A 23,389-nucleotide genomic window follows, 5' to 3' on the forward strand; every position below is an offset into this window, starting at 1 on the left:
GATGTTGTGCAGGATGACACTTGTTGCATTGCAGGTTCTAACAAATGTTTGCATGCAGAATGTATTCATGATTTTCATCGAAAATTTGGTCATTTGGGTTTTGAGGCAGTATCTAAAATGCCTGCCTTGGTTGAAGGTATGACTATTAAACCCTGCAGGTACCACATGAAGTGTAAGGCATGCGCAGCAAACAAGGTGAAAATGGCTGCGAAAGGTAAGGTGTCTAGTAGGCAAGCTACAGAACCATACCAAATTGTTCATGCTGATTTGGTTGGACCACTAGCGCCCTCTTTGGGTGGAAATAGGTACTTCATGGTTCTCATTGATGCATTTTCCAGGTATATTTATGTGTACAATCTCAAGCAGAAATCAGAGGCTTTTCCTAGGTTCAAGGAATTCTGTGCTTGGTTGGGAAATGTGCATGGTAAGAAGATAAAAATTCTTTTCACAGATCGCGGGGGAGAATTCACTTCTCAGCAGTTTGAAGCTTTTCTGTCTGAGAAAGGAATTCAACACGATTTGTCTAGTCCTCGCTCACCATGGCAGAATGGACTTGCAGAACGAGCAAATCAGACATTGCTTCAAGGGTTAAAAACCTTGCTGCATGATGCAAATCTTCCAGAGAGTTATTGGGCCGAAGCTCTCTCATGTTTCACTTACAGTTATAATCGCAGGTTATCTTCAGCGATTGGTTGTACCCCCTATGAGAAGATGTTTGGCAAGAAGCCATACGTCAAACACATGAAAATTTTTGGTTCTGACATGTGGGTTCACTCACCACAAAACTCCAAGTTAGACAAGCGTGGTTTGCATGGTATCTTTCTAGGTTATGAGAAAGGTTCTTACAGAATAAGGATGACTGATTCTAAGACCATTAAGCTCACAAGAAGTGTTGAGTACAATGCCAAGTGGGGGGAGAATGTGGGAATTTTCCAATGTTACCCTGATGACAGAGATGAGACTGAGGATAGTCAAAAGCAACCACAACCACCCACACCCACTGATGAAAGTTCTGATTCTGAGACTGAAACTGATTCTGAGTCTGAAACTGAATCGGGTGATTCAGAGGATTTCAAGAGTGCGAAAGCCTCTATGCGACCCTCTGAAAGCTCTGATCAAGAATTGGAGGAACCATTGTTCACAATAGGTCGCTTTTCTCCTAAGAAGGAAGAGGAGAGTGTTGAAGACCTAAGGCTAATTCGCAGGTCACAAAGAGCCACAAAAGGCAGACCTCCAAAGAGATTTGCTGATGAGTTTGCTAAGATAGCAATAACAGCTGTTAAAAGCTCCAAGAAGGTATTTGAACCTTCAAGTTTCCAAGAGATCCAGGATTTGGATTCAAAGGAAGCTGAACCATGGTTAAATGCCATGAAGGCTGAGCTTGATTCCTTGGAAAGGAACAAAACATGGGAACTTGTTCCAGTAGTTCCAGGAATGAAACTGCTTGGAAGCAAATGGGTCTTCAAAGCGAAGACTGATCAAAATGGCAAGATAGTCAGACACAAAGCCAGATTGGTAGCCAGAGGTTTTGCACAGGTACCAGGTGAAGACTATCACGAGACCTACTCACCCACAGTGAGGTATGAGAGCATTAGGCTTATGCTCAAGCTAGCTGCAGAGGAGAATCTACACATTAGTCACCACGATGTGAATACAGCTTTTCTGTACGGATCTCTAAATGAATCACTTTATATGCTTCCACCTGATGGCGTACAGGTAAAACAGGGATTTGTTTGTGCTCTGAAAAAGTCCCTTTATGGTCTCAAACAAAGTGCACGGTGTTGGCACACAAAACTCACTGAAGTATTGTTTTCTCTAGGTTTTAAGCAAGGGAAAGCTGATCCTTGTGTATTTGTCAAAGAGGAGGGGCAAAAGAAACTGTATTGTTTGTTTTATGTTGATGATCTTTTATTCTTTTGGGATGATGTCACAATGTACAATAACGCCCTAGCTCAGCTGAAAGAACACTTTGACATGAAAGATCTTGGTGAGGTAAACAACTACCTATCTCTGGAAATAGAGAGAGGTCAAGATGGTAACATTCTAGTACACCAGTCACGGAAAATTGCTGATGTGTTAGGCAAACTAAACCTGATGGATGCTAACCCTGTAGACACACCGATGACAACAGGTTATCAGGTAGATGACACTGAAGAAGCATTTTCTGACACTACACTGTACAGAAGTGTGCTAGGCAAGCTAAACTTCATTGCCAGATGTTCAAGACCAGACATTGCTGTTAGCTGTAATTTGCTAAGCAGACAAGTCAACAATCCTACTGTTAAGGATTGGAAAGCTCTGAAACGCATAGCGCGGTATTTGAAAGGCACTATGCATTACAGACTGAGATTTAACAATCAGAAGTCTGGTGGTCTTGAGATATTTGCAGATGCAAGTTTTGGAAGTGACACTACAGACAGGAGAAGCACGTCTGGAGTTTGCTATATGTACAATCAGGGTCTATTTGATTGGTCATGCAAGAAGCAAACAACAGTTAGCTTAAGTACTTGTGAAGCTGAACTGAATGCACTGTCTTATTCACTTAAGGATTGTGAATGGTTGATACAATTGTGCAAAGACATGAAAATTCCTGTCAAATGTCCAATCCAGGTTTACCAGGACAACAAAGCATGTTTGGCTTTGCTGAATTCTGAAGGTTGTAAGCAAAGCACGAAGCACTTGCAATTGAAGTTGCAACATGCTAGGGAACGTATTCAGAAGGGACTCGTAACGGTGTCCTATATGCCAGGTAATGAAATTCCTGCTGATGTATTGTCCAAGATTGTATCAAGGGATCAACACTGTACCTATGTGCAGAAGTTGGGTTTGTACTGATATTGTACGAACACGCTGCCCAGTGGTATTCACAGAAAGGGGGAGGATGTTGGTTTCTGCTCTCTTCACTGTGCAGCGAAAGGCTTGTCACAAGACAATGTTTACATTCCACAGAGTTACTGTTGGAGTTTTCCCACGGGAAAGGGAAACTGGATGTGACGTACACTGGTTTCCTGTTTTTCACTGTTCTTTACTGTTCAGTGTGATTCTCTCTGAGCTTCAGAGGAGAGAGGATGCAGTTTTCTGCTCCGGCAGAGACAAGATGGTTTTCTGTAATCTACCAGCTATGAAATGTAAATAAAGCAATAACAGAGCATGTTGGCACGTATTCCTCATCATTCCGCTGTGCACTTGGATGCTACAAATGCTACCTCACAGTATGTTCTTTACGAGAGGAGGAAAATGGGCATTAGCTTAAAAGGTCAGTACAGTTGTGCCAAGGGGCATCTTGGCTAGTTATCCTTGATCATCTCATTTGAGTGGGTTCCCAGCATCCCTTCACACTTTGTCTCATTAGCTATGTTCTCCTTCCCACATTTCTTTATTTTAAGTCATGGCCTATTTAATCCCTGTGCTTGGTGCCCATAGCTCTGTACTTCCTGTTCCTGCTTACAATTACCCTTTCCTGAAAGAGTTGCATAGTATTGGGGAGGGGGGCTGTTTGTAAAAATATTATTAGGTCCTTGCATCTCAGTAGGATCAAGACATTACAGAATAGTAAAGGGAGGGAATCACTCCTTTTCTCCCGGTCCAGGCAGAATGTTAAATTTTACAAATGAAGAATAGCAAGTGGCTTCAAAGAATTAATAATCCAAAGCTGACTGTCATTTTTCAAATGCCCTGACAAGTCTGTGCTGTGCCTAGTGAACTTCAGGCTGCCAAAAACTGAAAAAGAGAGAGAAATGCAGTAAAAAGTCTAGCAGCCAAAACCACTTAGAGGGCCATTCTTTTACACGTCTTTATCTTTTAATTTAAATTTCATGTTTGTATACATTGCCTGGCACTACTTAGCAAAGGCTTTTCTTGACAAGAAGCCAATAGGTCAAAGTGGAGAAATTGTTCAATATTGCATGTCTGCAGAAATGACTAAAATGCTTTTAAAAGGGGCATACATTTAAAAAGAAGGGGCAGAACCCTACGCCGGCCAACTCTTGAGGCAAGATAACATTTATCTTTGCCAGCAGCACTTTACACTAAAGCCCATATTAGATCTTTGACCCTGTATTCTATTGCTCTTTAATTACATAAGCTAAATATGAACACGGAGCACTATTGCAATACAAAGCTACTTCGTCAGATGTTTAATCTCTAGACTAGAAGGGTAGTATTTGTGGGCGAACAAGTGCATGTGCACAACTGAACCGTTTTGGGAACCAACTATGGAGGAATGTATACTTTTATGCTATCTTCAGCTACACCACAAAATCTGACAAAGTAATGACTGGGTATTTAGCTTGTTATCCCCCTGACTTCATGACATTCATCTGCAAAAGCTAATTGGAGGTAGTTAGAAGGTAATTAGAAAAAGAAATGGAAGGGTTCTTACCTTCAATGAAAATAAGCAGTGCATGAAAATGCAAATAAATAAATAAAAAGAAAACCCCCAAAACACCCAAAATGAAGAGGACCTCTCTGATTGAAGCAAAAGCTTCCTGCCTAAGGAACTGGTACAGAAACTCACCAGTAGGTATTGACAGATTGGTCTTCCCTTGCTCAGGGCTGCTGCCTGTACAGTGGTGCCCCGCAAGATGAACGCCTTGCAAGACGAAAAACCCGCTAGACGAAAGGGTTTTCCATTTTGGAGGCGCTTCGCAAAACGAATTTCCCTATGGGCTTGCTTCGCAAGACGAAAATGTCTTGCGAGTTCCTGCGGGATTTCCCCCCCCTTTCCCCCCCCTTTTCCTAAGCCATTAAGCGGCTTATCCGCTGATAAGCCGCTTAACAGCTGATTGCTAAAAGCCGCTAAACCGCTAATAGCGCTAATCCGCTAAGCCGTCAATGGGCTTGCTTCGCAAGACGAAAAAACCACTAGACGAAGAGAATCGCGGAACAGATTCTTTTCGTCTTGCGAGGCACCACTGTAAGTTGTTTGTGGCTGCTGCCCAAGTGAGGGAAGGTTGCCTTCGACTGACCTTCATTTACGGGGGTTGGAAGCTGAGAGGACTGTTATGCAATGGTTCCACTCCTTCCTCCTAGGCCATGTCCAGAAAGTGGTGTTGGAGGATGAGAGTTCGGACCCCGTAAGGTGCCTCAGGGCTCCGTCTTCTCCCTCATGCTTTTCAACATCTATACAAAGCCACTGAGAGATCTCTTCAGGGGATTTGGGCTGGGTGTTCACCAGTATGCGGGTGATACCCAGCTCTACCTCTCTTTTAAAACATGCCTCAATCCCTACCCATTGATATGCAGGGCTTATTCCAATGGCACTTGTTCCAATGGCAGTTGGGAACTCCCGTAAATGTATTGTGCTAGCATTTGTTTTCACAGCACAGATACCTTTGGGGGGACTTTGGCCTGAAGCACCAACCACCCCTATTTTAGTATTACTTTAATATTTAATCTGTTGGGGGGAGTGCACGAATGAACAAAAGCTTTGATTTGTGGTCTCCATATATGTTTTCATTTAAGTCGAATATTTACTCACCTGTTGAAATGGTAGATATCTTTTATGTTTCCAAACAAAGCTGATCGCTCCTCCATCCCCAAAGAGAGCTTGGATTGGTCAGTGATACAATCAAGGTAATCCTATGAAATAAATGAAAAGAGTTGTCTTAAACATGTCTGCTCTTTTCTTCCTCGGTAAATGGAACTATCTTTAATTGTGGAAGAGGAGTCTGCTCCAGATCAATTTCACTTTATATTACACTAATCCCTTCAGTAGCGCCACACTGAACAGTCCTTCCATTATGGAAAATAACAATACTTATCTGTTCACCAATACCAAAGAAATAAACCCAAAGACTGAATGCTTTGCTGCTCAGACTGTGCACTGCATGTTTTTCAAGCTGCAACGTATTCAGATTTCACCCACAGTGACAGCTTAATTATCTCCATTAATTACTCAATAAGGTCAATGACATCTTCCTATATTAAGCAGGGTTTCTTTTAAAAACAACATAATGTATCATCACTAAAGCACATTCACTTCATACAGATAAGAGGAGACCTGGAAAAATATTACCATATTTCAGAGCTATTGAAAAAGCACTTTTAAAACTATCAAACACAATGTAGTATAAACTTCCTGGTTCCCAGTTTATAAAGAACAAGGTCTCTCTCCTTCTGCAGCCCCCACCTGGTATACTAATGAGAAACTGCATGTGCTTGGGAACATATTGCAGAGAAGATTCATTTGCATGCAATTTAGTTGTGGAGATTACATTTTAGGTCACATAAGCAAGAGAGCTATAAACTAACTGGAGAAGATTTGCTTTAAAACAGTGATTTGCAGGTTACCAGACAGGCCCTTCCAGAACTGCAGTACCAAGAGTGGTTTAACCAATGCTTCCCCCCCCTAAAAAGATGTTTAGGGGTACTCTCATTTTCCTACTCATATTGAAATACTGCTCCTCAATGAGACCAAACTTAAGATTCACAAAATGTTTAGGGGTATGCGTACCCCTGTGTCCCCCCAGAAAAAAAGCACTGGGCTTAACAATCAGTCCCTCTTCACGGGGATCTCTGGGAATGACAGCTCTAAGAGAGGAATAAGGGTCTCCTAACAGCTCTCAGGACCCATACCCAACTACAGCTCCCATAATTATTTGGGGAAAGCCATGATTGTTTAAAGTGGCATCATATTGTTTTAAATCTATGGTGGGGTTTTAGTGTACGAACTGACTCCATTGAAAAATACTGCTTCGGGAGACTTTGAGTGCCAAAGCTCTCTCATTGGTGTCAGAACTTGAAGTCGTCCTGATATTATGATAATCAAATACCTGTGTGAACTAGCATTAAAACTACTATTTAACACAACAACAAAAGGCCTAGTGTGCTTCCATAACATTTATAAAGAGAAACTGCAGGAGAAAGGAAAACAATAGACTAAGAGTGAGAACAGCTGGAACCATGTTAACAAAACCCTGACATGATCCTGAGCCTGAGGGTTTAGACAACGTGTGGTGGCATTTTACCAATGGCAACACAACATTCCATAGCACCGAATTCAAGGGATTCTGGGAAATGTCAGCTACACCATGAGGATCTTGTTATATAGTAACTGAATTCCAAAACCCACATGAGAGAATCAGATAAAAACAAAGGGGAAACTTATTTGAGAAAAATCACTGGGCATGTTCACAATAGGTTTACTTTTCTAAATAATTTGATCATTTAAACAAACAAGCAAAACAAAATATTGTAGCACCAAGAACAGCACATAAAGATGAACATGAGTTCTTAACCAGTTCTGTCCACATATAAGCAGGTTTTGACTTCCAGCACCGAAGAGCATCACCTAACCAAAATGCAATTTTATATCTACACACCGGGGGCTTTACAACAAGGAAGCTCCATGACATTAAACATTCTGGCATACATGATCTACACCTCTACATTCCATTCCACCCAGCCTCCATTAACTTATGACCTCATCATTAAATCTGTTCTCTTAAAATATGTTTGTGCATTAAGTCATTATAAGAATGTCCCGGGGGCTTCCCAAAACTGTGTGTGACCTTTTGTTTTCACTCACAGTCTCCCTTGGAGCAGAGACTTAAGAGGCTTCATGAAGCAGAAAGGATTGCTCCACACACACACACTCTGCAGCCTGGGTCAAAAGGGTGGAAAAATGAGTACAAAACAGGAAAAGCTCATTCCCAGTTGTAATTTCTAACACATATTTGCGTTCAATAGAACGAGATGTAACAAACTGGGCCTGTCCTAACAACAACTACAGACCCACAGCAACCAGCTTTTAAAAAGGGACAAAAACTTATATAGAAACCTTACTACTTTAAAGTGGTTCATAATTTGCTTTTGTAAGAGCAAATGTTGTTTGATGTGAAAAAGAACAAAAGCAGAGGTAGCTAATGTGGCCCATCCAAGTGATGTTTTCCTATTATTTCTGTCCCTTGGTGATGCTGGTGAATGCTAATGTGAGTTAGAGTCCAACAATAGTGGGAGGACACTACTTTGACTAAACCACACTAAAATATCATGAGAATACAGATGCCAATATTGCAATGATACATAATGAAACACACAATATATTGTAATACATAATATCTGTATTGCCAAAGTACCTGATGATTGCTTTATAAGCAGGCTAGTCAAGTTATCTGTTGGATATTTGGCACAACCATCAATAGTTTTGGACAAGTATTTGCAGGTGAAAATACTGAACTAGTCTACCTAAATTCTGATTCCTGCCCCCCAGACTTCTGGCATCTGGTTAGCCATGAGATAATGTCACCGTATAACACTACAAAATAATCTTCAGAGAATTATAAAAGCTTTACACTGCACAATAAACACTAGGCAGGAAATGGATAAAAAAAAAAACTGCATCAACAGGGTTAAAGGAGAGTGTGTTATTTCTTCTAACAGAACTTCAATATCCCCTTTCCTCAGTCTGCAGTTCACATCACATGATACAGAGCTACTCGTGAGGCCCTCTGGATGTTTCTCTACCAAACAGCTGATTAGAAGGGTTCCCTGTGCATCTTTCAGGTACGTCTGGGGAACAGGATTGAATAGTACACCTGTGCACAGGTCCACACATCTGTGTGCTTTGCAGAGAGATGCAACTTATACCCTATTGGCAGGGGAAAATTATTTAGCCCAAGGGCCATAGTCCCTTCTGGGCTTTTTCGCTGGCTAGGTTCAATTCTAATCCTTGTAACCTCCTTTGGGGTAGGTTTGCAGGTATGGCAGAAGGAAATAGGATCTGCCCATGTGATGCCCACCTGGTAGAAACTCTAGCTCACATGGCCCTTAAATGTAAAATGTATGAAGATCTCCATCAACAATTTTTAGACCATCTACCGTATGTATTCCAACATGGAAACCAGAGACAGAGGTTATACGCTTCTTATTACAGGGGAGAGACCACGAGCTCACCAAGACAGTAGCTAAGTTCCTCTATTTGATTTTCTGTCGCCGAAGTACGCTACAGGGTCCTGCCCTTGCTGGAGATCCACAATGGTGAAATAGATTGCTCGCCTCTTCTTCCCTTTGGCAAATGACTGTACTGTTGAAATGGTGACAAGATCGCACTGGCCTATTTATTTTGAATGTTTGTATGTGATGCCAATAAAGGTTTGATGATGACATTCCCTTCTGGACAACTTGCTGAGGGCCACATGTAAGTGGTAGGCAGGTCCAGGGCAGAGGCAAAAGGCAGAGAATTTAATGTAAATGTTACCTTCATACAGTAAGCTAGCTTCTACCCACCCACCCCTCTCCATTCTCTATCCAAGTAAGCAAACGGTTCATCAGAGTTCATGGACAAATTCCATCCAAGCAAAAGCACTTAAGGAGTATATAATGCAGAGGTGGTGAGCAATGTGCATGGAAGGGTCTAAAAGTCATAACCACTTTTTCAGCTGGCAGGGGCTGAAAAAAAGTTGTTGGAAAACTCTTAGCAGGCAGTAGGTTGTGAGGGTTGTGATAAGAGTGTGACAAGAGAAGGAACAAGTCAACTTTCTCATGATCATGATGTGTAATACAGCAGATGGAACCAAAACAACAACAACCCAGTCCCCAGAGATGCATCATTGCATCATGTTATGTCTGGTCATTTAATAGCTCTGCAAACTCAACCTGGAAACAGAAATCTCATTTAGAAATAAACTTGATCTCTCAGTGAGTCTCTGAAGGAAAATGATCAAAGCTATGCAACAAAGATTCTGGGGTTTTTTCTGTTTAAGAATTCTTTGACCCTTTAAGGTCAAACAAAACTACAGCGGCAAACAATGTCACAGCAGCTGCAAGCATATGAAGCCATAATAAAAAGGCTGGAAACTCCCTAATTGCATAGTTGGCAACCGTCATAATGAAATGGTCTATGAATCTTTATTAAAGCTATCAGAGGCAAGTCTTATTGTCTCCCTGAAATTACAGCAAAACATTCACTGCTGTTTCTGGAGAAGAAAAAGGAGAAATGTTATCTTTTTTGTTTTTTTTGTTTTTTTGGGGGGAAGTATAGGTGTTTTCCCCTTTTTTCTGTGTGTGAGGGGGAGTGTCTTAGCATCACTAGTTTTGAAATGGGTATTTCTTAGTTTCTTAGATTGTCAAATATGCTCCCTGGGCATCAAAAGGTTAGGGACCTCTGTTCTATAGCCGAAGCAGCATGATAAACATTGGGATGTCTGAGTTCATAGGTGTAAGCCCCAGATGTAGGAAAGGTTTGGGCATACACTGTGAGGAAGCATAATATAAGGCATACAGAAAAAGAATCAATGTGAGAAAAGGACTGTGGCTTTCCCATGCTATTTTCTCAGCCATGTAATAGTGAGGACATCAGATCCTTTACTATTCATAGCACTGAGAAGAAAGCCTGTTAAAAGATTACTGTGTCTCGCACATCAACAAAGCTGTATCAACAAAGACACTTCAGCCACAGAAACAGAATATGGGAATTAAATAGATTATTAACACATTTATCACTTGCTATATAAACAGTGCTTACCTGAATTTAGAAACAGGTTTAGCAAGAGGCAATAGATGGGCAATTTTGATCACTTTCTCAGACACAGAAACAAAAACAATTCTTTGTTTTTCAATATTTATGTATATATAAAATAGTCCAAGAATGGGCTTGTTTAAGCATTTTTGGAAGACTATAGATTAAAAGCCTTTTCCTGCTCTATGAAAAAATATGCAGGGTTACAAAAGATCAGGCTTTATTTCTATACAGCTAGCCTCTTTCCTCAGCATTTCAAAGTTTCAAATTTAAATAAAGCATGTTATAAGAGCAAAAACAGACCATTTCCTTGTGAGATGCTAATGTCAGGAGACAGAGAACTGAAGCAACACATACTTGCTAATAAAGTGTTATCCTAGGCTAGTTTTGCTAGAAAAAAAACCTTAAAATAATGCTTATCACTACAGATATTTTTGAAACGGCTGTGCAGTCACACCAATATAAATCAATAGCCATGATCAGGACAGCTTAATCAGGTTCAAATCAAATACACTTGAAATAACCAAACTAACAAATTGAATTTCAATAGGGACAAATGTAAGTTTCTACACATAGGCAGGAAGAACCAGCTGCACAAATATAAGATGGGGGACACCTGGCTTGTCAGTAGTACACTCATACCTCATGTTGCGTCTGCTTCAGGTTGCGTGTTTTCGTCTTGCGTCCCACAGCAACCCAGAAGTATTGGAACGGGTTACTTCCAGGTTTCGCCATTCGCGCATGCGCAGAAGCGCCAAATTGCACCACACACCTGCGCAGACGTAGCGCTTTGAGTTGTGGGCTTTTCACGTTATGGACGGGCTTTGGGATGGATCCACTGTACATGTGAAAAGGATCTAGGGGTCTTATTTGACCACAAGTTTAAACTGCATCAACAGTGTGTTGCAGCAGCAAACAAAAGCTACTTAATGATATTCCAGGCAGCATCAATAGATGTATAGTTTCCAGGTCAAGGGAAGTAATAGTAACACTTTATTCTGCCTTGGTTAGACCACACCTAGAATACTGTGTGCAGACACGGCGCTTTGCCCTGCGTCCTCTTCGGCTAGCGGCTGGAGCTCCGGAATGGATCCCAGTCACGAAACGAGGTACGACTGTATTAATGACCCTTCCAATCATAAAAAAACAGAACAGTACTGAATCGCTTCCACCTACTTGATTTAGTAAATTTAAAGAGGTGATGGGAATCCACAAAACAAATTCATCTAGAATACACAACAACCCTTAATGTCACATTTGTCATTGGCCTCATTATTTCATGTTACTCTAACAAGAAATATAGCTCTGCATGTTGCAAAACTATGCTATCCCATCTATAAAATCTATTAAACCATAGATTACTTCCTACAGAGAAGAAAAACCATGCTTCTTGACCCAGTCCAGATTTCCGTATCCACTTGAAAGGTTCAAAACATAACCATAACAATGTCAGATACCCCAGGAATTATATGTGGAAAAAGGAAAAGATCTCTTTAATTTAACCCATGGGGATACTCTTTGGAAATTATTCCTGCCAAGGTATCCTACTGTGGGTGAACCTCAGTCCATGGCAAGCTGGGGAGCTACACTAACCAAGAGCAATACATGTTGGAAGTCAGATTTTGTATTTTGCAATGGTAATTCATAAGCAGGTCTCCATGATGTATTCTAGACCCTTCTAGGGACATCCTGAACAGGCTTATCAAGAAGAAAACAGTTGTGCAAAATGGCTAGTTGACAATTATACAAGCAGCAACCTGCTTACAATAAGATAAAATAATTAGAACACTAGTGCCACCAAACTTACACTCTGTTTATTTATGTTTCTCTAAAGCAGCAGCGTCATTTAGTTTTGTTACAGGAATAATTTCGGGGTGGGGGGTGGGGGCGGCGGCTAACCAGTTGTCCTGTATATTGCAGTTAACATTCTCTTCCCTTCCTTCCTAATAAAAGAACCAGAGATTTCCAAAAGCTGAAACAGATTAACTCTCACCCTTTTTATCTATTTTGATTTGCATACACAATAGTGCTTGCTAGTCAGCCAACCAACCGTTTGGTTGAGTGATCCATTCATTGCTAACAAGAGCAGCAAGTACAATAGTGTTAATCTTCTGGGGCAATTCTATAGCTCAATACAGTTAGGAGTGCCAGCAAACTGTCTTTTCCACTCAGAAGGTGTATAAAAAAAGATTAAGGGAGGATCTGTAGAGCATTCATTTATATTACTGAAGAATTACGTACCAATTTGTGTTGTGGCATCCCACCCAGCTGTTGAAATCAGCTTTGAGCTATTACAGGCAACTTTGAAATATTCTTCAATGGTCAGGATTAAGAAACTGGCATAGTTACTTTTGACTATTGGTGTACATCCGGGTGTGTGTGTGTGTGTGTGTGTGTGTGAGAGAGAGAGAGAGAGAGAGAGAGAGAGACAAAGATCCAGATTTGCTGAGTTTCTGCCAACCGAGGCAGAATCAGAAAAACACCGAAGATCTGGAATGATGCAGCCATCTCCTTCCCAGTGGTGCTTGTCCTGGAGCAATACTCCAAGCTCACCCTCCGCCCAGACTAGCAACCTATTCACACCAACCTAATCACAGCTACAGAAGAAGACTGAGCAGTAACATTTCATTGGAACACAACTTGTAATGATGTCTAAGAATCATATGCTTATTATCAATGTTAATCATCACTAACACTTCAAGCGCATACAGCCAATGCAGGATTAAACCCTGTTCTCCTGCCCATTGGCTGACATCACTTGGTAGGCCAAGGTTGACTGACAGGCTGGTGTTTCCTCACTCCTGCACTAGCAGGTTATGCCCCATTCAGTCACTGCTACTCTGCATTGCAGAGGGTGTCCTGTGGAGAGCCTACAGTATTTAAAGCCCTGCATGAGAAAGGAGTACCCCATGAGTATAGCAGGGTCCTTGCTGAAGACCCTCACCCTCTAACATGTGGAAGGTGGCTTGGTTGGGTGGCAGAGACACCTCAGAGTGTCTCAGGGGCCAATGAGTACATTCTCCCTCATTACAGCACCCCTTTAATGCTTGAATAGGGCTACGTTAGAAATTGCTAACCTGGGGCTCTCCCAAACATTGCTGGGATCCAGCTCCCATCAGCCCCAGCCAGGATGGTTAGGAACAAAGGGAGCTGCCAGCAGCTTCTAAGATTAGCCACCCCAAGCCATGAGCTCACCAAATTTTGAAACCAGGTTTTGAAACAGTTCAAAATCTCAGTTAAGAATGAATGGGGTTCGTCTTAATTTTTCTAAGCTGTCTTAAAAACAACACCACACAATTCATGGAGCACAGGGCAAATGAAACACCTGAGCCTAGCAGTGCTAGAGGATATACCTATCAATCTGTGTTTGCTGCTCTGTCCTACAGATTTCATACAACCTTGTCAGCAAATATTTTTTAAGGCTCAACTGCCCTCGAAAAACAGTAATGCCTACCTCTGCATATGTTGTAATGGGCCTGTGGCTTCGAAGGGCATAATTATTCAAGTGTGCACCTAGTCTTTCAAGCTGCGTATACGTTCAAAGAGAAAATGTGAGCTGGGAGACAGGATTCCGTGGCCACAATAGCAGTCCTTCCTTTTCCAGGTGATATGAAATACTTTAATCACACCACGGAGAATGCCATCTTACTTCTAATTAGCTACTAGATGATTATACCACTTGTCATACTGCTAAGCATGTTCACGACTGCCTTCCCAGGAGGCCAAAGCGAAGGTAAAGCCTCTAACATTTTAGCTGCTTCTGACAAAGTCAAGCCAATTGCCACAGGGCAGACACTGCCCTGCATTTTTGCTTGCTCTAGAGACTACTTTCTGGGATAAAGCATGCTGCATGGACAAAGTAAATTCCTAAGAATGATAACTGACCCCAAATATGAGGCAGCATACAAAAAAAGGGAGCAGAGTTGTACTCTTTTAGGAAGTCAGAGGGAAAGAAGCCCCAAGACAAGAGAAATTGTGTAGTGAAACTGCCATTAATACTGGCAACCATGTAAGGCACTACCCACATGCCACATTTACTACAACTCCTCAGCAGGGGCTCAGCTAACAGCTAGAAAGAAAGAACAGTCAGTGCAATGTTTTTTCAGACATGGCCTTTTAAAAGCCACGTGGTGTCTTCAGCATCAGTAACTGAGGAGCGTTTCAAAAATCTCAGCACATGTACAAAAGCCTGAGACACTATGTTCTTCTTAGTCTCTATCTGAGCATGCTTATTGCTACTCCAGTTCTTAACTACTCCTCAAAAATAAGAAGGGGCAGAAAAGGGATACCACCAAAAGGTGTATTTAATTCCCATGGAAATCTGTAATAAACCAGTTTTAAAAATTATGACACTTCCTTTATGCCAAATATATTCCTACCTTCCATTAGAATCTCAAGAAAATATAGTTTTAGAGTGAACTGAGAGTCACTACTGAGTAGACAGCTAGCAAGAAATGCATCTACCATCACATAAATTAATCTTAGCAGGAAGCACTAAAATTGCGGGAGGAATTGGTGATATCGTTTAGGACACAGAAGGTCACCCATTCAAGCTTCACGTGCCTCTTTCCTTTTGCAGCCTCTCCACTGTTTAAAAAGAGACAGAAGGGGGACTGAAAGGTTAAAGTGGGAAGGAGAGAGCAAAGCCAAATTGTGAGCCCTGAAGCATACAGACCCCCTGTAATTCAAACATGTCTAAGCTGCCCTAAGCCTTGATGAACTGCTGCAGGATGTTTTGTCTCCTGCATGCTGCAACACTGCCAGAAGGGCATCAAAACCAGCAGAATTTCCCATAATTTGGATAAAGCTGCGTCTTCCAGCAATAGTAGTGCCTGTGAGCCTCCCTCTCCACTGGCAGAGAAGCATTGTACCCCTTCCTAAGGCTACTCGGGAAGGAAATGTAAGACTGCAGCTTAAACCAAATACTGTATAGCATTATTTTTAAAAAAGAAATTCTCCAATATCCAGCACTGGAGGTCACCAATGTTATCTCTTAACATGTGCTCTCTTAACATGTGCTCTTAACATGTGCTCATGTTTCCAACTGAAAAACTGGCAGTTATTTTATGCTCTATAAGTTAGTAAACACTGTTTTTATTGTGAAAATAAGAAGATTTGAAAACTGGGTTAGCAGCTGTATTGAGATTTCTAAATGCTATTCAGATCTATGCAGGACAAGTATGTTGGACATAAGAATTGCTTGCTTTAGCAGTTTTATTTCATTCTTGTTTAAGAACCTTTAAAATGCCTTCCATATAGATGGTTTTTACTATAAACCAGCAGTTAAAGAACCTAATGCAACTGTGCAGGAAAAGACTTGTTTCTGGGGATTAATTTTTTTTAAAGAAAACATGCCTTTGTATATCAAACCTTGATAATCTTTTTTGCCTTGCTGTCTGCTTTTTTGTGTCATCATCAGACTAGTATTTTCTTTTCCGGATTAGTGATGTACTTAACAGAGAGAATTGCCCGAAGCTACACATTATAAGATTTCCAGATTATGTGTTTGTCTCTATGATTTGTGTCTGCACTGGACAGGAGGCCAAAGAATCATAACTGACAAAGCAATAAATAAAAAATAGTTCACCTAGGAGCATGGATAGAGGAACATTTGGAAGAGCTGGTCACACATTCAATAATTCCACATTATACCAAAAAGAACATTCAAATTCCACATTTGTTTGATCATAGAGAGAACTGGATATGATACGTGTGGTATTAATACTCAGCAGAGGCAGGAAGTTTCCAGTCACTGGTGGAGTTCCATCTCCCTTGGCCACTCAAGGTTTACAATTTCCTTGAGGCTGGAGGGCTACTGCTGCACCTAAAAGTAGGAGCACCTTTCACTAGCTCCATATAATGAGGAAAACATGGTATGTGTGCCCATCCCAGCATCTTTGCTGGGGGTAATGGTAGAAGAAAACAGCTCTGAATACCAAGTACCATTTTAGAGAAACTGTAGAGATTCATGAGAGATTCTATGAACATTGGAACAGGAGCAGTTTATAAACCCTGATGACAAAGAGAAATGGGTTGAGGGCAAAACTATTCAAGAGATTTTGAAAACATGATACAGTCAATGCTAGAAAATATCTAGCAAACAATGAATGATTTTGTAAAACCCTGCTACAGGAGCTACTACCAGCAATTCATATTGCCTGTCCAGGAAGACACCTCTACAAATAGAATTATGCTGCTGCCCCAATATCATAACTGACAAGAGCATTTATTCACCCACAGAAAGCTGACTGAGCTGCCCACCACAACATACCAATTCAGTGCAAGACTTGCAATAAAGCCACATGCTCTTGGTATTGTTTGCAAGAGGATTTATTTTGCACATTGTGCATCCCATTAGGGTTTAAGAGTGATCCACTTACCTTCATAATACTTTTTAAATCCTGCACATACGTCCTCTCTGTCTCCAGGATTTCTTGGACCACTCTGTCAACGTACAGGAGCTTTGGGCTTGGAGGCTCAGCGATCAAGGACATGACACAGTTTCTGCTACTTTCCTTAGATTCAGCTCTCCGTGGCATACTTGGCCTTCTGCCAAGACTTCCGTCAGAGGTCTGCTCCTTTGGAGGGTTGTTTTTTCTCAGCTCCTTGCTGGAAAATCGCTGGGCCGGGCTCAGCTCTAGCTTTATGGCCCCTGCTTCCTTATCCTGGTTGAATAAGCCCAGGTGATTGTTTGAAACTAGCGTTGTTCTGCTGCCAAAGGAGCAGTGGCTATCCCTGGAGGATGCAGAAGATGAGGTGGAGCTGAAGCTGACAGGACGGTCACTGTCTGACAGTTCCATGGTCTTAATCCCACAGTAGTGGAAGTGTCTGTCTTCTCTGTGCAGGCTCTCCCCTGTTGTCTTGGGGGTCGTGCCTACCATCACAGGAGGCAGCACGGCAAGAGGCAAATGGTAGCCATCTTTAAGGGGAGGAAAAAGAAACAATGCCTTTGTTAAATAAAGCGTCATTATCATTGAGTCTCCTCCCCAAAAAGGGAGACGTCCAACCTGCTTACCTTTGACAGCTATTTGAAATCATCACTCACAGTCCCAATTTACTATGATAAACCAGCTTCCCTAGAGTCTCTCCCTAGACAGTTCCTTCAGGCCTATATAAACAGCCATTTGACTGATTATTTGTACTGAGAAGGCAGGCATGTCCAAATTCCGTTTCACAGGCCGAATGCGGCCCGCCGGTGGGTTTAATCCGGCCCCTGTGGCAGTTTATTTCCTGGGGTAAAATCCTAAAAACCTCAAGAACTTCAAACCCCCCCCCCCCCAAAAAAAAAGCTCAACAACTTCAGTCCTAATAAAAACTCATCAACAACTTCAATCCTAAAAAAAGGTTAACAACTAACAACTTTGGTTGGCCCTTAGGGCTCTTCATTTTATCAAATCTGGCCCTCTTTGAAAAAAGTTTGGACACCACTGCCTTACAGGTAAGGGAAGCTTCAATAAGTTGGCAAATAAGCTAGTGAAACATTTGGTGGGCTAGTAACGATTGTAAACTGGTTTGTAAAATTTCCTTGTATGTTTTCCACTGTACTCTTTTCCTCTCTCTTTCCTTCTTGATACAGGAGAGGTTTCAGATTTAAGTTTTATCTTTATATATGGGGATGAGATTATATTCCACCCCTCTTGTTGGGAGAAGGAACACTCAAATTAGACAGCTGGAGATCTCGGCATACTATTTACTGAACATATCTTCTATTTTACATATGTAAGTACCGCATTTTTTGCTCTATAAGACTCACTTTTTCCCTCCTAAAAAGTAAGGGGAAACGTGTGTGCGTCTTATGGAGCAAATGCAGGATGTGCAGCTATCCAAGAAGCCACAACAGCAAGAGGGATTGCTGCTTTTGCTGCACAGCGATCCCTCTTGTGATTCTGGCTTCTGAGATTCAGAATATTTTTTTTCTTGTTTTCCTCCTCCAAAAACTAGGTGCATCTTATGGTCTGGTGCGTCTTATAGAGCGAAAAATACGGTAATTGCTTAGCCTGTTCACAGCGACATTACAAATTCATTAGGTTTTCATACTTTAATTTAAAAGGGGAGGGAGGGAGAAGAAGAAGATATGTACTTAAATAATAAATTTGTGAAGACTTTAAGGTGTGGACAACACTTTCTCATTTTTTACTGCAACCGAGTAAGCAAAAACCCTGATCCACCATGCTGGAGTGGGTTTGGAGGAATTGGGAAGACACTACCACCGAAATGAAGTGTTTTCAGAGAAGGGATGAGCCAGCACAGGATCTGCCCATATGCCATCAAGCAACAGAATTGACCTGAGTCCCTTTGGTGCACTAGTCTGGGAGCTGGAACAGCAGAGCAGTCTCTGTTCTCCACACTCTGCCCTAGCTGGTACTAGCAGTGAAGCTGTGGCTATGGTGCTCCATTAAGCCTCACCATCACACTCTTGCACAGCTCTCTCTCTCTCTCTCTCTCTCTCTCTCTCTCTCTCTCTCTCTCTCTCTCTGCCTGCCCAAGAAATAATACAAATATAATGTTTTTTGTGATTAGCAACTAAAATTATTACAAAAATTAGTATATGCAGCTTCATTGAAAAAGGAGTAATTTTCCTTGGTTTCTGATAAAGAAATATGTATGTGTGTTATCAGCATTAAAAACACCACTAAAACCAGAATAAAAATACACTGCAGATTTAGACTGGCTTGAAACCTGCATAAATAAGATAACTGGGAAAGTCTTCCGTTAATTTATCACAAAGACGTATAACTTAAAATCTGTGACAAAGGACACCTGATTAGCTGTCTTAGCTGAGGCAGAAAGAGTTCCTGTTTCTTTCAATCACTTTGTAGTCCTTCTTCCTGTTTCACTGATACGCTGTCTCACTTACAGATAACCTGAATGAACTAGTAAGTCATGTTTACTTTGTCAACACCGCACAGTTCAGTAATATAAACTATAGAAAAAGAAGCAAAGAATCCTCAGGAGGGGCCACATTTAAGACAATACAAGCAAAAAGGAAGATATTGTGCAATGTAAGATCTTGATCGTTTTTTACAACCACTTAGCTTTAATTAAGTTGTAATGTGCTCTGCTCTTAAAAACCTTCAAGTTAGAGGACCTTGACCCAGGGTTTAGGACAGGAATGGAGAACCTGAGACCTGCAGATGTTGCTGGACTCCAGCTCTCATCAGCTAGCATGGCGAATGGTCAAGGATGGTGGAAGGTGTACTATATAGCAACATCTGGATAGTCACAGGTCCCCTATCACTGGTTTAAGAGCATGAAAGCTCTGCAGTCAAATTCATGGGATTTGAATATTACAAAGCTGTGTCTGAAAAATTTAAGACTAACAGGTATTGAGGAGATGTTCATCGAACTTGCAGATGACACCAAACTGGGAGGGGTAACCAATGCTGCCTTAAAGATGACCCTAACAGATTGGAGAACTGAGTCGAAACTAACAAAATGAATTTCAATAAGGACAAATGTAAGGTTCTACACTTAGGCTGCACAAATATAATGGGGGACACATGGCTTGCCAGTAGTACATGTGAACAGGATCTAGGGGTCTTAGTAGACCGAAAGCTTAATATGTGTCACCAGTGTAATGCAGCAGTGGGAGAAAGCTATTCAAGGCTGCAACAACAGAAATATAGTGTCCCAATCAAGGGAAGCAATAGTACCACTCTATTTTGCCTTGGTCAGACCATACCTGGAGTATTGTGTCCAGTTCTGGGCACCACAATTTAAGGATATTGACAAGCTGGAATGTGTGCAGAACACGGCAATCAAGAGGATAAAGAGGTTGGAAACCAAGCCTTATGAGGAACAGCTGAGGGAATAGGGTATGTTTAGCCTGGAAAAGAGGAGACTGGGAGAAAATTTGATAGCCATCTTTAAATATCGAAAGTGCTGTCACATAGAGGATGGAGCAAGCTCAGAAGGGTAGGTCCTGAACCAATGGATTCAAGTTACAAGAAATGAGATTCCGACTAAACACCAGGAAGAACTTTCTGACAGTAAGAGATGTTCAACAGTCGAACAGACTCCAATGAGAGGTGATGACTCTCCTTCCTTGGAGTTTTTAAGCAGAGGTTGGATGGCTATTGGCCATGCGTGATTCAGTTGAGATTCCTGCATTGCAGGGGGCTGGATAAGATGACTCTCAAGGTAAAGGAAACTTGCTTATGCCAGGCCAGACCATTTAGTCAAGTAGCTCAGTGTTGTGATTGGCAGCATCTTTCCAATGCCACAGGCAGAAGTTCATCACCTGCAACCCAACCATTTAACTGGAGATGCTAAGGATTTAGCCTGGGGCCTTCTGCATACTGCAATTATCCTTTTCTTTTGTCCTGTCTTAGAGGCCTTTAAGTAGGGGAGACCTGGCCCAAGGAAAGCAGTAAGTGACACTGAAAGTTTTAGTTCAGGTGGATATCCAGGTCTGCTGCTGAATGGTAATGCATAGAGGCAGCACTTGTTAGAAAGAGTAAAGTTACGATTATAAATATATGTGGGTCTTTAAGGAGATCTAGAATTCTAATAAATGTTAGACCAAAAGAACAGGATGCTGCATTTTATGACCTATGAGATCCCTTTAAACACTGTAATCCTATGGTATATACAATACCTCTGCAGAAAGCATACTTCAGTGGAAATACCCAAGGTGCTTGACATGTGGTTGCTGCAGAAAATGGATGTTTGTGTCAAGCAAAGTGTTATGCTTTATAAGATTTGGTTAGGCTTAACATTTCATTTCCCCAAATTCTGCCACCCTGCTCCATATCACTGGCTGCCAGTTGTAGAGGGAAGGAAGTATTGGGGTAAATCTGGCAAAATTATACTGGAGTCGAGGTGGGTAACAAGACGACAGCATTTTGGGCAACAGGTTTTTATCAAACATTAAATCCATTTTCACCCTTTTATTGTGCACTGGGGCAGGGAGAAGAATGCCAGCTCTATATGCTTTCATAGATCTACAACTGACAGGGCTATGGTTTGGTTTGTGCAAGCTAAGCAATGGAAAGAGGGCTAATTGCATGTTTATCAACACTCACAGATAAATGTGTTTCAGCAACATGATCCCTTTCTTGCCCATACCTTTCCACAAATGTAGTTAAGCTCCCCACCCTGTCTGGCCTACTGCCTGTGAAGGCACATACCGCTGATATGCCAACAAGAGACTTTAAACACAAACAAATGCACAGAGTGAACTAGAGAGACAGTGATACAATATCAGGCTGGGAAATGCACTCACAGGTAACTTTAGTACTAGAAACTGTATGTTGCAAGATCAAATATGAAAAAATAAGTTTCCCATGGTTAATAGTCTAATATTAACTTACATGAGGTTTTGATATCAAGCATGCCATATTCAGGTTTTCGCCATTCATTATGCATTTTAGGAGATGCTGATGCTTTCATTGGTTATGCTTACAACAATTGCTGAAAGTGCTCTTATTTCTGACAATTTCAAAGGTCAAAATAATGTAGCTTGATAAATCTAACAGGGCCACATTTGAGACTTCACACCCATTTGCATTCCTTATACTAATTGCTGAAACTACATGCGAACATCTGCATCCCACATTAAAGCACACGATTCATGCTGTTGCCTCCCTGAAACACTTAATTTTAAAATTATTATCCACATAATCAGCATTACACCACTAAATAATTATCATTCATTCCACATGAAATCAAATGTTAATCTGAGCTATTTCCATTCTTAATAATTTAATTAGGGAGCTTTTAAGCAATTAAGGTCATGCTGCTGCACAACACAAGAGTAAAAAAGGTTGCTTGTAAAAAGTTGTAATCAAATTCTATTTGAAAGGTAAGGACGACATGCTCCAGAGCTTGACCACCTTACAGTGCGCACACACTCACAGGTGCTGTTACTGTCACAGAAACTTCCCACACAGATACGGCACTCTGTCCTGAACATAGATGACATCAAACACCACTTTGCATAGGCAGCATGGGCAGTTTAGCTGCAATGTAATAAAAAACAAACAAACCACAATCACCTTCAACAGTCTTCTAACAGGGCCACTAAAACTGTATTCATTACAGCATACAAGTCAAATTCAGCACACTACACAAATATTCAACAATCCATTCAAGAATTGCAAAACCTGCAGCCAGTGATGGGCTCCTTTCAAATGCCCCCAAATGCCCATAGGAAACTACAAACTCGCCCACCAGTTTGCCTTTTGTTTCCCAAGCTCAAATAAGCTACCTGGCTCTATCACACAGTCTTCTGTCATAGCATACAACATGTTTGAGTCCCCAAGCACTGTTCCAAAGGAAAGTCCTCTGCGACGGTATCTCACCACTGTGGAATGTCTTCAATGCTCCTTACGCAGTGAACGGGCAAGCTCCCCTCTCTCTCCCTTACGCTCCCTCGCACAACTTGCAACCTACCTGTGTAATAGAAGATAAATGCTTTCTCCAACTCCGGCAGTTCCCCCAAATCACCTCGCTCCGGCACTAAGGTAAGATGAGATGGTCTCGCTAGCCTATTCAGCTCCTTTGGTAGAAATACTGCCTGAGTCAGCTTTCGGCTATCGAAACCCTAATGCACAAAAGGCTCCACAGGAACCTGATTCACAACTTTCTCATTGCCCACACCAAATGCAGTTGTCGGCATCGCTAAGAGCCTTAAATGAAACATGACATCATTCAATTCAGGAACAGGACAATAGACACCACTGTGGGTAACTTTAAATGCACACTTCACTGAGCAACATGCCACTAACTAGTCTCTTTAGGTGGGGGAGGGGAGCAGCTCCCAACATTCTGAGTGCTTTCCTTCAACTAGTGATTAACTCTATACAACACTGAGAAAAATGCAAAGAAAATATGAGCTGGGACAGATAAAATCATAAATGTCCTGTTAGTGCAGGAAAATAATAGTTTTAAAAGTACAGAAATAGGTAAATTGATACCCCTGAACTGCAC

The 23,389-nt window shown here is 41.4% G+C and overlaps 1 protein-coding gene across 7 annotated transcripts in view; it reads right to left on the reverse strand.

Moving 5' to 3' along the window:
• The window catches only part of PLEKHG1 (pleckstrin homology and RhoGEF domain containing G1), a 112,797-nt gene that overhangs the window by 30,342 nt on the left and 59,066 nt on the right, over positions 1-23,389 (reverse strand). For 4 of the 7 annotated variants that reach the window (XM_079971490.1, XM_079971488.1, XM_079971491.1 and 1 more), the window contains exons 3-4: positions 16,840-17,378; positions 5,480-5,580 (exon numbers count right to left, since the gene is read on the reverse strand). In XM_079971490.1, the coding sequence (XP_079827616.1) occupies positions 5,480-5,580; positions 16,840-17,378 (640 nt within the window). Of the gene's footprint in view, positions 1-5,479; positions 5,581-16,839; positions 17,379-21,056; positions 21,087-22,315; positions 22,420-22,852; positions 22,966-23,389 lie in introns of those variants that run through there. The other 3 variants (XM_079971489.1, XM_079971493.1, XM_079971487.1) reach the window with 3 other exon arrangements.

Source organism: Podarcis cretensis (assembly GCF_951804945.1).
Source record: "Podarcis cretensis genome assembly, chromosome: 3".
Taxonomy (NCBI): domain Eukaryota; kingdom Metazoa; phylum Chordata; class Lepidosauria; order Squamata; family Lacertidae; genus Podarcis; species Podarcis cretensis.